This window comes from Ruditapes philippinarum, unplaced genomic scaffold, assembly GCF_026571515.1.
Source record: "Ruditapes philippinarum isolate M1 unplaced genomic scaffold, ASM2657151v2 ctg6286_1_1_1_1, whole genome shotgun sequence".
NCBI classification, from domain to species: Eukaryota; Metazoa; Mollusca; class Bivalvia; order Venerida; family Veneridae; genus Ruditapes; species Ruditapes philippinarum.
Window position 1 is genome coordinate 1 of NW_026859708.1, and position 17,671 is coordinate 17,671.

Sequence of the window (17,671 nt, forward strand, 5' to 3'; positions counted from 1 at the left end):
AAAAAGTTCAAGGTTGAAGTATATTTTTTGACATTTGCAACTTTCAATAGCTAGTGGACGAAGCAGTATGTACGGGGACAGGGACCGTGGACCTAGAAGTGAGACCAGCAGTCTTGGAGCACCGAGCGGTACAATGCCACATGATGTGAATGAAACAGAAACAGAACGGGATAACTCCTCAAGGTATGTTTCTCTTACTCCTTGCTACTTTTGGTTTAAAACCCTTCAGGGGCGTTAGATTCCTAGTGAGCTATCCAGATAGCTTACAGAACATATGCACCTGCTGATTTCATTGATTTTCATTGGCATGTCTCTGAAACACTGCTTAAATGGAGCTTATTTCAACAAATCAAAGTGAATAGGCATACTGACAGATTACCTAAACAATATTAAGTATTAGAAAGATATTGTTTCAGAATGAAATACATGTATTAATCATTGATCTGAATTTCATAGAAAAAACTTGGGTTCCAATTTAAATATTTACAGAAAAATATGTTCTCATTAAAATATGGTTCTAAGGGTTACTTAAGGTTTGGATAGTGTATTTTACTTAAGGTTTGGACAGTGTATTTTAATATAAGATAAAAAAAAAATATACTCACATTTAACATTTGGTTCTGAGAAAAAATACTCTAGGTTTGGAGAGTGTTTTAAATATTAACAAAAGTTATGTTCATATTCCTAAGGTTTTTACAGTGTATTTGAATACTTACAAAAAATATGTTCACATTAAATCATTGCTGGCTTATTTTCAGATTACACAGTCTTCGTTTGAACTTGTTAGAGAAGTTATTACAGTTCTTGCCTAGCGTGTCAAAGCAGGGGGGTGTGGCTGCTATACCATTTATGCAGGTAGTGTATAAGTTGTGTATACAAATCTTGATGCAATTTGGTCTTACATAGATATCAGGGTCTTTCAAATAGAAACTATACCGAGTTATACAGAGACATGTTTAATTGTAGCAAGAAGGGTTATGTATACATTGTGCGTTTCCAGACCATTCTATTTGAAAGACCCTGGATATATGTACAATATAATTTTCACAAATTTAAAAGCAAGTAAATTTCAAAGCTCAGTAAATTTGTCACATGTGTTTGCAATTGTGATAAGAAAATTTGTGGCCTTTTTCATTATTGAGAAGTCTAGTTGTTAATGTGACTATGTTGAGTATTTTTTTTCCCTGGTGAAGTGCATTTAAGAATGGTGCAAACTGTTCAATATTCATGAGCTTCTCACCTGGCACGTAGGTGATTGATAGTTCTACTATGAGGTTATCTTGTACCTGGCTTAATGCAGAAAGTTTTTGTGTAACTTGAGCTTTGGAAGCATGTAGCTTAAATTCATTGGATCTTTAATTTGTGGATTGGCCTATTCACAAAACACATAAAAAAAAAATTGAGTCTCATGAATATTGTTGAGTTTTCAGAAATACTCCTCATTATCTCTCATGAACTGACTAGAACAGTCTTCAGTGTTCACCTTATAACTTTTATTTTCATTTGCTGTATAGGGATACATCCCCTTTTTCCATAACTTTCTAAAAATAGATTTACATTTTTCTAGGTCTTGCTAATGTTGACCTCTGACCTTGACGCTGAGGAGGAAAAAGATCGTACGGCTCTAGATAACATGCTGCAGGCGTTGTTGGTGGAACTGGATCTGTCTGGTGCCGGGCTCGACACTGTGTCGTGCAGGAGTAAGGCGATGGAAGTGAAACTGGTGTACATGAGACTATTAAGTGTACTACTCTCAAGGACTAAGGCAGGGACGAAACCATCTACTGAGGTAAGATGATAAGATTGTTGACTGGTTCAGAATTTTAGTCCTTGTTTTGCAGAGTGTAGTGGGAATTTTAGTAAAAGATCTTTTAAATGGAATGTCACGGATGATAAAAATTTGTCAGTCTGACCTTGACTGGAACTTGGGACTCTCAAAATACAGTTCCACAGATCTTTTGACTAAGCTACCAAGACTCTTACACATTTCCTCCTCTAGTAGTCAACAGTTATATATGATGTGACAGATAGAATATGATAAAAATAATCAGAGGACTGCTGGCCAAGTGGGTTCATACCCTGATAGGGTCAAACTGTTGTTTCCTTAAGCATGAAACTACACCAATTGCTTACTGAATAACAAAGTGTGTCTCAAAGCTTATAGCCTCCTTCACAATCAAACTTGAATAAATTTTGTATAAACTGAAAGGTCATAATATTTATTTTACAGTCTTCATCGTTTGTGAGTAACACAACAGCCAATGCCTTGTTGTCCAGTGGAACAATCACTTACTGTTTGACCATACTACAGAATCTTCTACCATACTGGAGAAACTACAATCCAGCAGAGGTATAATATATTGTGACAAAATTATAATAATCGAGGGTTCACCGCAAAACTGCAGTAACTAATATAAAATAAAGAAGAACTTACAACAGTTTTGCAATCAATCCTCAGTATGGTCATTTGTCTCTCACGGCCAATTAAGAAATTCAAGAAATTTCAAATTTGACCCAATTATTGAAGTTTTTAAGCTTAAAATGCTATAACTTTTATTTGTCAAAAACTTGCTATCTTTGGTATCTTGTCACAGTTTCCATAAAATTACTCATTTGCCATATACATTAACTATCTTTTGCTTATTTTGCTCTGTTTGCAAATGGTATATTTAGTGAACGAGTATTTTGTTTGGATGTCAAAATACTACTTTGATTAAATTTTGCTACCTTTGCGACATCACTACATGTTCAATGATACTTTTCTCAGTTGTTTAATATTTAACATGCTCTGAATCCATTATTAAAATATTATCAAACACATGTTTGGCATTTCTTAAGATTTACAAACATATTGATTTCTTCAGCATAATGTGCCTTTAAATTGCAATTGGTTAAAATGATTGACTTCAACAACTTGCCCATTACTTATATAGCTTCAAAAACTGCCAGCGACTTTGAATTCTTTCTTGTGAGGAAGCTATCCAGCTAGCTTATGGAATATCAGTGGTTCTACTCCTGTGTCAGCTCCTCTTGTCTGAAATACTGAACTGAGTGGACCCTGAGGTCTTCTCCCCACCTTAAAAGATGGCATTTTACCATATAATCTTAACAGTATAGGTGTGACTTAAATAAAATGGAGGGGAAAAAAAGGCTTTACATAAGGTAATTTGGTAATTTTTCTGTGTTTTTAGGAGGAAACTGCTCCATTGCCAGGACAACTGTTGAAGCCACGCCCAACATCACCACCCCCAGATATGAGCCCATTCTTCCTGAGGGAGTATGTAAAAGGACATGCAAATGATGTTTTTGAAGACTATCCTCAGTTGCTGACAGAGATGGCTCTTAGACTACCACATCAGGTTTGTACTGTAAAATGACATTGGAAATAGAAAGTTATTTTTGTTGATGATATCTTAATATTTTATGTAGATTTTTGTAACTGAATGCATGCCATTACAGCCTATTGTGTTTATACTTTTTTATTAGTTTCAAAGTAAGAATAATAAAAATACAATATAGTCAGATAATTTATGTTAGGATATCCTCATTAAAAAGACCATTTTATTTTAAATATTTCACTTTAAACCAACATATTTATTGCTTTTAGCAAAATTAAATGTTTTAAGATGTTGTCACAATTCTTAAAAATGATGTTTGTGCATTCGTTTGACTGTGATGTAAATAAAGAATTAAGTATTATATATTTAGTTTCCGCCTTTAATGAAAACCTTTGAAGAAGTTGTTTTCTATTTCCTGAGAAAAACTGAAAGGGTCAACAGGCTGATATGTAATATTAAAGTAAATATGCAATGTTTGATTTTAGTTGAAGAAGATTGGGGACAGTGTACAAGGTGTGGCCACGGCCACGTTTGATGCAGCCTGGAACACAACACTGGCAGAGTACATGATGACACAGAGGACACCATTTGTTAAGAAACAAGCACGAAAAGTAAGTTTTGCTATTAAAATATATAATTTTCAAAATTCAGTCATGTATGACATTATTGATTAATACATACTGTACCAGTATGAACAGAGTGCAAAACTTAATAAAGCTTAATAGTTATAAATGAACAGATGAATAATAAGAAAGTAAGTAATTTATTATTGTGACAAGTGTATATACAATGTAGATGATCAGTGAGCATACCCAGCCCAGCCCAATGTGCTTATAACTCACAAAATACAAATGATAAGTGAATGGTCTAAATATTATATAAACTTGCCGGTTTATCACTTTTCGTACGCTTGCTTAGCTAAATAGGCAGAGTATTGGATTTGTTATCCAGGGTTGTTGGTTCAATCCTCGAGCGAGAGGGAAGTTTTTGGGGACAACTAATCTCGGACATTGAGTCTAATGGTCATTTGTCTCTCACCGCTGACCATGAAATCATGTGGGATTAGCATTATGTTAATTTCATAGAAATTGGTGATTATTGGTTAGTTATCCAGAAAAAACTGGTAGGTGTACTCTCTGCCAAGATATGACCAAAATTGTGTTAAAATTGGCATAAAACCTAACAAACAATTGTTATTCTTTGTATTTTGGTCACATTGTCTTACTTTTTCTCAGTGTCATAGTATCAATATTTTTTGACTGACATATTAGGTAAATGGTATACTGCTAACTTGCATAAACTTCTATCATACCATTGAATCCAGTTTCAAGAAAATTATTTGAAGGTGAAAAAGAGATTCTTTTTGTATTTGTATTTTCCCCCATAGTAAGGCTAGGTATAAACCTTATTAAAGCTTTATCCTCTAGCGATTCCTCAGTGTTAACAATATTTTTGTTCATATTTCAGTTACTGTTGTTTATCAGTGTATCATCTAGCTATTCATCAGTGTTTATCAGTGTTAACAATATTTTTGTTTATATTTCAGTTACTGTTCTTTATCAGTGTATCGTCTAGCTATTCATCAGTGTTTATCAGTGTTAACAATAATTTTGTTTATATTTCAGTTACTGTTCTTTATCAGTGTATCGTCTAGCTATTCATCAGTGTTTATCAGTGTTAACAATATTTTTAGCTCGACTATTCGAAGAATATGAGAGCTATTGTAGTCGCCCTGGCGTCGGCGTCAGCGTCTGCGTTGGTTAAAGTTTTTTGTAAAGACAAATATCTCAAGTATTACTTGAGATATTCAATTGAAACTTACAATACTTATTTATAGTAACAAGGTACATAAGGTTGACAAGTTGGATAACTCTGTCTACAATATTGACAGAATTATGCCCCTTTTTAACTTAGAAATTTTGGTTAAAGTTTTTTGTAAAGTCAAATATTTCAATTATTGCTTGAGATATTCAACTGAAACTTACAATACTTATTTATAGTAACAAGGTACATCAGATTGACAAGTTGGATAACTCTGCCTACACTATTGACAGAATTATGCCCCTTTGGAACTTACAAAATTTTGGTTAAAGTTTTTTTGTAAAGTCAAATATCTCAATTAAATGCTTGAGATATTCAATTGAAATTTAAAATACTTTTTTTTGTAGTAACAAATGTACATCAGTTTGAAAAATTGCATAACCCTGCCTGCAATATTTGCAGAATTATTTGCCCCTTTGAAACTTTAGAAATTTTTGTTAAAAAGGTTTAAAGGTCTTTCAAAGATATTTACTTGAAACTTTACACATGCACTTTATGGTCATAATTGAAGGGTCATTATTGTATGTCACTGACCCAAGTTCCATAACTCTATCTTGCATTAAGGCTGATTCATATCCCCTTTTCTACTTAGTCTCTTGGTTAATGTTTACATGCAAGTTTTACATATCTTAATAACTATAAAAGATATTTATTTTATCATACGAAAAATGAATAACAAATAGTATAGTTTACACTTTTATTCAATCAACCTTAACATCAAAATGTTCCCAGATATTAAGATTGGAGAAATATGGCCACTTATATAACAGGGAATGCCATAAAGCAAACTGTCATATACGTAAATTTCCATCAGCTGAGAGTTTAAAAAGATGTATGCAAATAAACTGGCCCAAACCAACGAGCAAACACTTTGCGAATAGTATATTCAGCAAAAACTGTTACGAATAAAGCAAAGCTAGACTCACGGGGAAAACCAAGCAAGCGTAACAGAAACAAGGCAAGCTAGGATTCCAGACTACGTGTCATTTGGGAAAATCCTTTTGGGTGGGCGGAAGGGGAAAAATTAATCTAAAGTACTTGTAGAACTGGCTGTAAGCTAGCTGTTCGGCGAAAAAGAGCGATGCACGCCTTTCCCGAACTTTTATACGGTTAAGCCTGTCTGACTTATACCCGACTTACTGAACTTAACCCAACTATATTAAATGAATGATGGGAACCAGACCGTACCTACGACAAATGCCGAAGAAAATCCAAATAACCCACAACCCCAATAACCAAATTGTTTCCGAATGCTATTGAAACTGGAGAAGCTTTGACGCACAAATAACAAGTATTTTCTTGAAAAAAAATTAATTATTGGACATTCGTAAATTTAATTCTTATTTAATTTTATCATACGGAAAAAAATGAATAACAAATAGTATAGTTTACCACTTTTATTCAATCAACCTTAACATCAAAAATGTTCCCAGATTATTTAAAAATTTGGAGAAATATGGCCAAACTTAAATATATACAAGGGAATGCCATAAAGCAAACCTGTCATATGACCTAAATATTCCAAATCAGCTGAGATTTAAAAAGATGTAATGCAAAACTAACCAAACCAACGAGCAAAACACTGTTGCGGGAATAGTATATTCAGCAAAACTGTTACGAATAAAGCAAGCTATAGACTCACGGGAAAACCAAAAGCAAGGGGGCAAAAAACAGAAACAAAGGCAAGCTGAGGATTGCCAGACTACGTGTCATTTGGGAAAATCCTAGAAACGCAACTTGACTTAAAATATTGAAGTCCTTCTTGGCAAGCGCCAGTACTCCAGGCTTGATATATGACCAAAACTAAAACTAATGAAAAATTGACAGGTTATTAAAAACTAGTCGTATTTGCCCGAAACCGACGGGAATGAGTCATGACCCCCCCACCGATATCGTAGAAAACACGACCAGCAGATTAAAAAACTTTATGACACAAAATGCAATGAAGTTTTTGGTTCCGCCTGATAAACTCTCAGCTACCTAACAGAATTTTTCCGCCACAATAAATTCAAATTAATTTTTCCCCCAAAAATTCAGAAACTTAATTATTTTGTGCAATGTTTTTAAAAAGGCGTCCTTAAGATAAATCTAAAATAGAACTCAAGGCCCACATCAATTTAAGTGGATACCGTCCTCACGCCAAAAACCCAGTGGCTTGAATCTATATCCGTGGGATATTATATCGTGTTTGCCAGAAAGAGCCCCGAACCAAATATCTCCCCCAGCGATTAACTCTCTGTCTTTTAATTTTCAATGGTCTGCAAGCCCTTAAGTGCGCCAGGCCACACCACGTCTCTTTGGAGGATATCAATCCAAATAATTGTAAGCGTAGTCGAAAAAGGCTGTACCGCAAAAATACCTGACCTCACGAGATATTATGTTTTTTTAATTTGGAATATGGATTAGAGGTCAGGTCAAATTCCCGCCAAGGTGAATTGGCAATAATTTTCTGGTGGGGTTGGAAAGCAGAACTTGAGCTTCAATGGTACGACAAATGAACCAGCCATCGAAAGACCCTAACACCCACCAAGGCAAATTACCTTACACCTGGCAAAGTGCAAATTTCTTTTCCAGTGGCTTTAGCTCTATACGCAGCCCAAGTACGGGATTGAAAATCCCCAAAACCCACACTCTAAAATAGAAGAAAAATTACAAATACATACAAACAATTTACTTAGGCGCCGCGTGACCTTAATCAGAACAACTCAACTGACGAAATACTTTTTAAAACAATTCAAGGACCAACGGCCCCATTTTCTTTATAGTTTCCAGGTAAACTCCCTGATGCAAGCAAAATCAGTTCCCCTACCGAATCCTAAAACCTGTGTGACCTATAATACCCAGCCAAAACAGTGTTTTAAGAAAATACATTTTCTTAAGAGCGAAAGAAAAAATTGTGGATCTTTAAACGCGGTTTAAACCGTTAGAATGACCAAAAATAAGGACCGCCAGTAAGACGTCCGGGCTTAAATTTGCTAATATAAAGCAAGATATTCCTTTTAACAGGGCAAAGATAATGACTTATGCTTGGGGAAATTTCAAAATTCAAAATTGCTTACCCCGTTGCATTATTTTTATAGTTTTGTAGTTTAAACCCAATATGTAAAGTATTGTTTGACAATTTAATGTCCCCTTAACTTCACTGACTGTCCGTACCTTGGCATGGGAGCAACTAGCTTCACTGAATCTAAAAAAGCCCAAAATATGCTAGTGAGAATACGCCCTTAAGAAATGATTTGTTGCAATATGTTGTAATGCCCGTGCGGCCAAAACTGCCAGTAAGTTAAACATTTTAAATGTCAACCGGGGGCCCGCTTGTCCTTTGTTACGGCGTTTTCCGGTGTCAAAACCTTCCAGATTTTTCTTCACAATGAAATTTTGGAGCAATATCGTAAAATTTCCCTGACAATTTTGAATAATAATTTAAACCAGAAATGTAGGAATGAAATGCTTTTAAAGGTGAGAGCCCCTTTTTCAAAACAATGAGCTATAAATAAAAACCACATGGCCGAACCGGTATTTGGCCATAAATTTTTGGAATTCCATGAATTTCCTCCTAAAATTTTTAAACATACTCAATGCTTACTTTATAAGTCTTAAGAAGAATTGTGTGCTATTTCCAGACCGTAATAACCTGCCCGCTCTTAAAATTGAAAGATATCCCCAGAAAGGTCCCGGCAACAATCGGCTCCGGGAGCGAGTAGCCTGAATCGTTCCCCCTGAAATCGAGAAATAAAGCGTTCACAATATTATTGTTGTTTAACCTCCACGTGGACAGCCCCTTTTAAAAAGGACATTCACTCTAAACACCTGAATGGTTAAATCCTTACTAAATTCAATGCAACCGATCCAAATTTTTTGAGGTTAGTTTTACTTAAAAATATGCACCACTGAAATGTTATCACCCAATTTACTTTTTAATCTTTTTTTTTTTAATTCCGAAACCCCATATAAATAGTGTTGAACAACGATTAGGAAACAATTCTAAAAAGTTAATTAATCCCCAGAAAATGTTATTTCCCCCCCAAAAGTTATGCCCAGGAATCAGGCCACCTTGCATTGCCCAATGACCTTGAAAAATTATATACCAAAAGCCCATGCCATGACCAAACCGGGCTGTCAGTGAAATAATTGCATGTCCTCATTTGTAACCCCAATAACGGTCAGAAAAACGGAAATTCCGTTAAACTTATTGCAGAAAAAGACAAACCACAAATTTTCTATTAAACGAGGGTTTTATTAATACGAATATGATGGTCGGTTTTGAAAAGGGCCGCACGTTGTTGTTTATAAAACCGACCTTTAATTTAACAGGTCCTGCCGACGAACAATTCCGGCAGCCCAAAAAATGCAAAGATCCCCAATTAATGACTGCATTGGGCTTTTTAAGCGTTGTTTTAGATTTTTTGATAACAAGTGAAGAATTTTTTTTTAACTTTCGTTTAATTTTGATTCTTATCTGAAACCACCATAATTTTTCGGAATCGAGTTCAATCTCAAGGTTTTAAACAATTTACCTTAACTGGGCCGAACTTTTTAATCTTCCGCTAACGGGAACTTTAATTCGGACCATTGTTCCTTTAAATGAATTGTAATGCCATAAGCAGTCATCGCTGTTTTCCCCCCTCCTAAAAAATTCATCAAGGTAGTGAATAAGCATTTTTGGCAAATTCATCTTAGATTTAAGCTAAAAAAAACTCTTAAAAAACGAGAAAATCTCTCCCAAATGTTATCAAACTTATTAGGCACCCCAAAGGGGAAGTCCTTGTCAACGTACCCAAATTGTTTTTTCAAAACGAAACCCTAATAATTCAAGTCGCAGGGGTTAATTGGTATAAGACGAAATCAACTTTTATGTCTTACCTTAAACAGAATTACAAATTCTTTCCTAAATCTCTTGTACCAATTTTGAACGGCTTCATCGAACTTTATATTGGAAACCGAACATAGGTTTTGGGTCCGATAAATCAAATTTATGGGAACTCGCCCGTGGGGTCCCAAAGATGAAGAATCATACGAAATTCCCCAAGGGGGTTTTCTTCGGAATGAGACCTATCCCGGGGATATAAACCAAAATTTTGAAAAAGGGGGGTCTTGAAAGGTCCCCTACTCTACCCGCTAAAAAATTTCTGTGTTAATTTGTTTTTTAAAATTATTAGCGGATTTTAATTTTGCCACTTAAGATTTGTGAATCCTGAGCTTTGCGGGGGGCCGCGCGTAAATTGTAAATTCGAAAGCCGTATTTTGAAAACCATTCAACAAAAATGAAGCCTTCATTTTGATCCATAAAATAAAAGAATATTTTTCCAACATAATGACTTAATTGGCGATATTGCTAACTGTAAACATCTAAATTTCGGGGATTAATTTTTGCTGTTGACCTCTTGCCTCCCATTGAATGGACGAAAATAAGGCCGCCCTTCTTGTGGGGCCAAGCTGAATGAAAATTACTATGCCCGGTGGCCGTTTTTGCGACCTAGGGCAGACTATTGCTGAGATGCGAAATAGGGCCGCATATTTTTTGCAAAGATGCAACAAATCTGCAATTCGGCCACCTACAATTTCCTTGATTAAAATCTAAGCATTTGAAGCTAAACGAGTTGAAGACCTTAGAACTGTCTTTCCGCACCTGCATGCAACGCCACAGAGGCGTTATTTGATCACTGACCAAGGGGAAAAGGCGAGAGTGCCTGACGGATACGGAACTGCTGTCAAATAGGTTTCTCCAATGCGTAACCTCCTTGACGTGCAGCGCCATATTCCCCTTATTGTGAACAAAAAATGAAAGATCGTATTTTTATCAGCATGTTGTAGAAAGATATACGGAACGCATAGATGATAAATGCATCTGTCCAGCCGCTCAATAGATTGGACTTTATCCTTACATTTCACGTTTTCCGATGTTTCTAGGATGACCATCGGAACCTACTAAACCTTAAAACTCCTACCACTGCAAAATTCTGACAGCTAAAAACCGCTCCCTTTAAAAGAAGGGCTAAATTAAACATTATTACCCCCTTACAGATCTTGTTGCTTGATGGAAGACGGGAACATGAGCTGCCAAATGCATCCCCTGCTAAACGGTACTTCAGGCTGGATATGCGAGCCAATTTGCTGGGTGGACTTTTTGAATTACCCGGGCAATTAAGGAACGTCAAACGTTATCGACAGAATCGCCAGTAAACCGGGAAGTATTATTGCCCCAGCACATTGGCCACGATGTTTCCATCAAAGAAACATTTCTGTTTCTATTTTCCGGGGGCAGTAAACGACCAGAATCGCGAAATTAAAGTTTCAAAAATCAAATAATCTGAGAGGACCTACCCCGCATTAGGCTTAAAAGGCAGCCTGTCCTCGTCGTTCTGCCTAAGGCATCACGTGCTTGCTTCCTGCCTCGTGTATGGCCTATCAACGGGAGCTGGTGATTCCCAACGCTTGGTCCGGGTTGTCGGCTGTCCGTCTGGCTTGGGGAATTATCAACTGGCATTCCCATCCCTGTGTCGAGGGGCAGCATTTCTTCCTGCCTGAATGGCTTCTTTTCCAACTGAGGGTTTCGACCCTTCCTTCTTAGAAAAACGAAACCACGTTTTGGCGGCATTTGAAAAATTAATCTAAAAGTAACTTGTAGAACTGGCTGTAACCTTAGCTGTTAGGCAAAAAGAGAGCGATCACGCCTTTCCCGAACTTTTAATACAGTTAAGCCTGTTTGACTTATACCCGACTTACTGAACTTAACCCCCAACTATATTAAATGAATGATGGGAACCAGAAACCGTACCTACGACAAATGCCGAAGAAATCCAAATAACCCACAAACCCATACCAAATTGTGTCCGAAATGCTATGAAACTGAGAGCTTTTGACGACAAATAACAGTATTTTTTTTTGAAAAATAAATGTAATTATTGACCATTCGGTAAATAATTCCCTTATTAATTTGAAAAACTTAAACATATGCCATTTAGGATCATAATTGGTAGGTCACTGACAAAGATCCATAATTCTGTCTTGCATTTAGGCTGATTTTTCTCCCCTTTTTCAACTTAGAAATTCATGGTAAGCTGTTATCTCAATAACTACTGAAGGGTTTGTGCCTTTTTTTGGACAATTTTATGCATTCATAATAATAAAGCAGTGATTTACTTTGATAAAACATCTTTAATAACAAGCCTTTGTACCTTTTCTGTCAAATTTATGTATTCATATGGGTAATTATAAGTATTATTATACTCAATAAAACACCCTTGTGACATTACCTTCCGAATAGTCAAGCCAATACTGTATAATTAGACTCTCTCTAAGGCCCATAAAATGAATTTTATAAATAAAAAATTAAGCCCTTTTGTGAACTTAAAAATGTAACATTATCAAGGCTCTTTCACTATCAAGCACTTAGAATAGTCGAGCGTGCTGTCCTTCCGACAGCTCTATTTGTTTATATTTAGTTACTGTTGTTTATCAGTGTATCATCTAGCTATTCATCAGTGTTTATCAGTGTTAACAATAATTTTGTTTATATTTCAGTTACTGTTGTTTATCAGTGGTTCACGTGAGCGGTATCGTGAGATACGTGACCTATACTCTATAGAGAAAAACTTGAATGCTGTTATAGAGCAGTGCAACAAGAGTGGATTATCCACCACAGAGATAGCTCCACACAGTGTCATACTACCTTACGACTCTCTCCTCGTTCTTGTAAGCTCTTGATTTTGTGATGATATTTGAATGATAATGATGTTTTTGTGATGAATAAGATACAAAATTTATAATGTTTGTTTTAAGTAGACCCTTATAGTGTAATGTTGAGACAATAAGGTTTATGGACTTCATAGTTCAGATCCCACTGACTGAACAGAAACATTTATGTGGTGTTTATTTGATGTTGGTTAGTGCGTGAAGAGACCTGTTTAACAAGAACTTGGATATTCCAGCCTGAGTTATCAATGTGGAACATGCTATTCAGTCATGTAACTGATATCTTATCAGCATACTGCATTTAGTGATTTTGTTTGGAGCAAATAAGGACCTTGTATCTGATTAAAATTCGGTTATATTGTAGTTTTGTGTTATTTTTAGCTTGAGGTTTGGAGAATATTGAGAGCATTTGCATTCACCATGGCATCAGTGTCAATGTCTCTCACTTTGGTTAAGTTTTTGCATGCAAGTTGCTATCTCAAAAAGGACAGAAGGGAATTTTTTGAAACTTCACATACTTGTTTGAGAGCACAAAAGAAGGTCACTATCCAAGGTCAATAGTTTTAACATGGATTGTGACTGAATTATTGCCGTTGTTTACATTAGAACATTTTACATTATCTACACTCCTGAGATTAGTCAAGCATGCTGTCATTCAGATAGCTCGACTTGTTTTCTTATGTTATAGGTGCTAACAGATTATTTGAAAATAATTTGTATGAATTATTAATATTCTATTGTATTTAGATAAGTTAAAGCTTATATGTATATCAATAGGGTTTCTTGCATTAATGTATGTACTTTAACATTTCACAGATTGAACATTTGAAAGCATGCGCTGATATAGCTGCAAGCAGACCAGTCAACTGGCAGAAATACTGCACTGCAAACCAAGGTAAGACATTGATATTGTATAATGATTAGTTTACTTTGATATATGTCATTTTATTTTTATTTTTTTTGGAGGGAGTGAGCTTGTGATGAAAGCTGAAAGTTTGTTTTAACCAATCTCAAGTCTGTTTTCTGGAACTTACCAGAATGGGTGTCACAGCCAGAACCTGGTGTGACAACTGGAACAATGGTTATGTCTCCAGTAGGGCTTGAACTTGTATCTCACATCTTAATCAAAATGTATTGGACATATATAAGATAATTATACATGATAAACAATTGTTTTAAATGAACATAATTATACATGATAAACAATTGTTTTAAATGAACAGTCTTAGACAACCCTGTGTATCACAATAGATCCCTGATTTCTAGGTATTTCATAAAGAGGCTAAGTTTGCAAATATCAATGAAATGAAATTATCAGGTCTTCCTTATTTAGAGTGAATGTCTGAAGAAGAGTGTGTTTATCCCATCCTTTCATTTGTGTAATACATTAATGTTTTTTTGTGTGAAATTTCTTATCTCATTAACCACTAAATATTATTATTTGATAATTTATATACATTTCAAGGCCATTATTTTAGGTCCCTGTTTAAGGTGCTTTACTCTAGCATAGATTTTGCCTGAGTTATACCCCTTTTGTTAACTTGAAATATTTGGATTTAAATTTTATATGCAACTCTACAATTAAGAATGTATATATTTTCAGATGTCATACCATTCCTTGTAAAAGCAAGTATCTCACTTGACGAAGGCGTGGCACCAACACTTCTACAACTGTTACAATGTGCTATTTGTGGAACAGCTATCGTCAAGGCGGTACAGTCGCAGGACGTTGCCTTGGGAACGTCACCAAACAAACAGAAGAAGGACAAAGACAAAGATAAAAATGATGGTATTAATATATTTCATATTGAAATTTTTACTGGCAACCTATTTTATGTTTATCACAGGGAATATCTGAAATGGACTTGTCCATCTTTAATTTCAAACAAAACCATTTATCATTTTTAGGGGAAATTTTCAAAATATGTACTTACTGAATAGCAAACAATGCAGACCATGTTCAGACGGCATGAAAGTGCTTGCTAATCTTAGTCTGCACTGGTTGCATGGGTAGAATCAGTTGCCGCCAGCAGGTTATGGGTAAAAGCAATAAATTCTCGGGGGTGGGGGGGGGGGGCTTCAGTGGCTGAGTGGTTAACATTGTTGACTTCAACCACTTGCCCCTCACCGCTGAGGGTTTGATTCCCGAAAGAGCCTTTGTATTCTTTCATGTGAGGAAGTTTTCCAGCTAGCTTACAGAATGCGGTGGTTCTACTCAGGTGCCTGTTCATGCCTGAAATAATGTACAGAGGGGCACTTGAGGTCTTCCTCCACCAGTAAAGCTGGAACGTCCCTTATATGACCTATACTGTGTTGGTGTGTCATACAACCCAATCAAACAAAAAGTATTGTTGGAGAATGGCCTTTATTTACTGGGTGGCCTTAATTCAGAGGTGGTCTTTAACACAAGTTTGACTGTATATAGATCTCTGTCTGTATCATATTCTTGTTGCTAAGGGTTATAATAATAATTGTCAACAGCCAAAGGCGTATTAACATGCCGATTTTGTTAACATGATTTTTGAAACTTGTTATTTTTCTCAGATTCTGATGATGGACAGAAACACGATGAGTCTCTTTGTTCAACACTGATACAGCTGTTAAACAGAACTATAGACAGAGATTTGATGATGCACTTTGTAAGGACATTCCTGCTGGAATCTAACTCCACGTCTATCAGATGGCAGGCTCATTCCCTTATACACCAGATTTACAAGTAAGTACATTATGTACCTGTATTATACGAGAATTTTATTTACCAATTAGTACTCACCATTGATGTTTTGAAAATCACTCGGAGTACTGATCTTCTATTGTTGCAAATAGAGGATATTGAATGAGTGTAGGTTTAATACTAAATTTATTGAACGAGTTCAATATTATCATATTATGCAAGCCTCTGGCAAGCCTAATATTGTTATATTTAACGAGTTCAATAAATTTAGTATCAAGTCTACACGAATATAATATTCTATTTATCACATAATATAGATAAGAATAGTAAACTGTTAAAAAGAGTCATTTTTCATTGGCACACCTATAGTGTAATGCTAACATTAATTATACTCCAGCACCGCGGTTTATGTGATAAAACACTTTTACTTCCCTATTAGTACTTCACCATTGACATTTTTGGCAATTAATCAGAGTACTGATCTGCTATTGTTACGATTGTTGTTTTTACACAAAAAGAAATCTCTTTTCAGGAATTCCAGTCTGCAAGAACAAGATGGAGTTTTAGATCAGTTGTGGACTTTATGGAAGGAACTACCTTTGTATGGGAGGAAGGCATCTCAGTTTGTAGACCTCCTCGGATACTTTGTGTTGGTCACACCACAAACTTCAGAGAAAAAGGTATAAAAAGTTGTTTTGGGTATTCAAGTTATGAACCATTTAATGTATGTGTAGATATATGTTGATGCTATGAAAATGATTTGAAGATTTATCATTTGTGAAAGTATAAATGTTTGTTGAAATGATTAATAAATGTTTTTTTGTAAATTATGCATAAATGTACATGTATATCAAGATTATAATGGTAAATTAATGTATTTTTAAAATAATTCAATAATTATTTATGATGCATAAATGTTTATGTATGTAATTGAATTTCTGTAAAAATTATACATAAGTATTTTATCAATATCTGTGAAAATGAAGTGTAACTGTGTCTGAATGATGCATAAATGATTTGTGAAAACGATGTATAGATATGTTTTTAAATGATGCATAAATGACTGTAAATGATGTATAAATATATGTGTAAAGCATATATTTCAGACAAAAGAGTATCTTGATAGAGCCATTGACCTACTGAAGGATGAGAACCAGATACTGGCTAAACATCCTAATGCACAGATTTACAAGTAAGTTACCTCCCTTTATTTCACAAGAACAAACATTTTTGTTAACTTTTATTTCAGATTTGATTACCGTTTTCAAATTCTAAATTCATTTTGTTCTAGTTTTTCTTAAATTTATGAATTGAACTTTTCAGTATGCTACAAGGCCTGGTAGATTTTGATGGTTACTACCTGGAAAGTGATCCTTGCCTAGTCTGTAACAACCCTGAAGTTCCTTATACGGTATGTATTAGTTATGTTTCATTATTAGTTTACAGTTTGTAAAGAAACATTTTCTATTATTGACTAAATTATGATAAATTGTTTGTGTTGTCATTGGATTTTAAGGCACACCAACACTATTCATCCAAAGTCCCTGCTGGGATTCAAACCCACAGCAGTGATTGTCAAGTGGTTTAAAGTTGACACCCTTAACCACTCGGTCACTGACGCCTATTATTATACATGTATAACAGTACATTTTATTAAATGTTTTCAGAGTCTCAAGCTGTCCAACATCAAGGTGGATTCTAAGTTTACCACAACCACACAGATTGTTAAACTTGTAGGAAGTTACACCATCTCCAAGATATCCCTGAGGATTACAGAACTCAAGAGAACTAAAATGGTTGGTTTACTTGTATTGGTACAGATATATACAAAAAATGTATAAAAACAAAAAATGTAATGTAGTAATTGCCTGTCTGATTACAAGATTATCCACATCCCCCTGTTATGGCAGTATTAATGCTTTGAATACCTGATATCATAAGTTAAAACTCATACTTTATCTGTGTAATTTTCCATCCATTTTTAACTTGGTGAGTTTTATTTTATCTCCAGGTACGAGTGATGAACATCTACTACAATAACAGGACAGTTCAGGCTGTAGTCGAGCTGAAGAACAAGTAAGTTTTCATTTGATAAATTTTGTAGGAAATGAAATTGACTGGAGTCTGCACATAGTGCAAAGAC

At 35.1% G+C, this 17,671-nt stretch overlaps 1 protein-coding gene across 1 annotated transcript in view; it reads left to right on the plus strand.

Moving 5' to 3' along the window:
* Positions 1-46: 46 nt before the first annotated feature.
* The window catches only part of LOC132757578 (E3 ubiquitin-protein ligase UBR4-like), a gene marked incomplete at both ends in the record, with an annotated part of 47,221 nt that continues 29,596 nt past the window's right edge, over positions 47-17,671 (plus strand). The window contains 15 exon segments of the mRNA XM_060748894.1: positions 47-183; positions 759-855; positions 1,568-1,789; positions 2,231-2,350; positions 3,192-3,359; positions 3,824-3,949; positions 12,684-12,854; positions 13,671-13,749; positions 14,458-14,643; positions 15,399-15,570; positions 16,061-16,208; positions 16,635-16,720; positions 16,852-16,939; positions 17,196-17,324; positions 17,540-17,604. Of these exon segments, the coding sequence (XP_060604877.1) occupies positions 47-183; positions 759-855; positions 1,568-1,789; positions 2,231-2,350; positions 3,192-3,359; positions 3,824-3,949; positions 12,684-12,854; positions 13,671-13,749; positions 14,458-14,643; positions 15,399-15,570; positions 16,061-16,208; positions 16,635-16,720; positions 16,852-16,939; positions 17,196-17,324; positions 17,540-17,604 (1,994 nt within the window).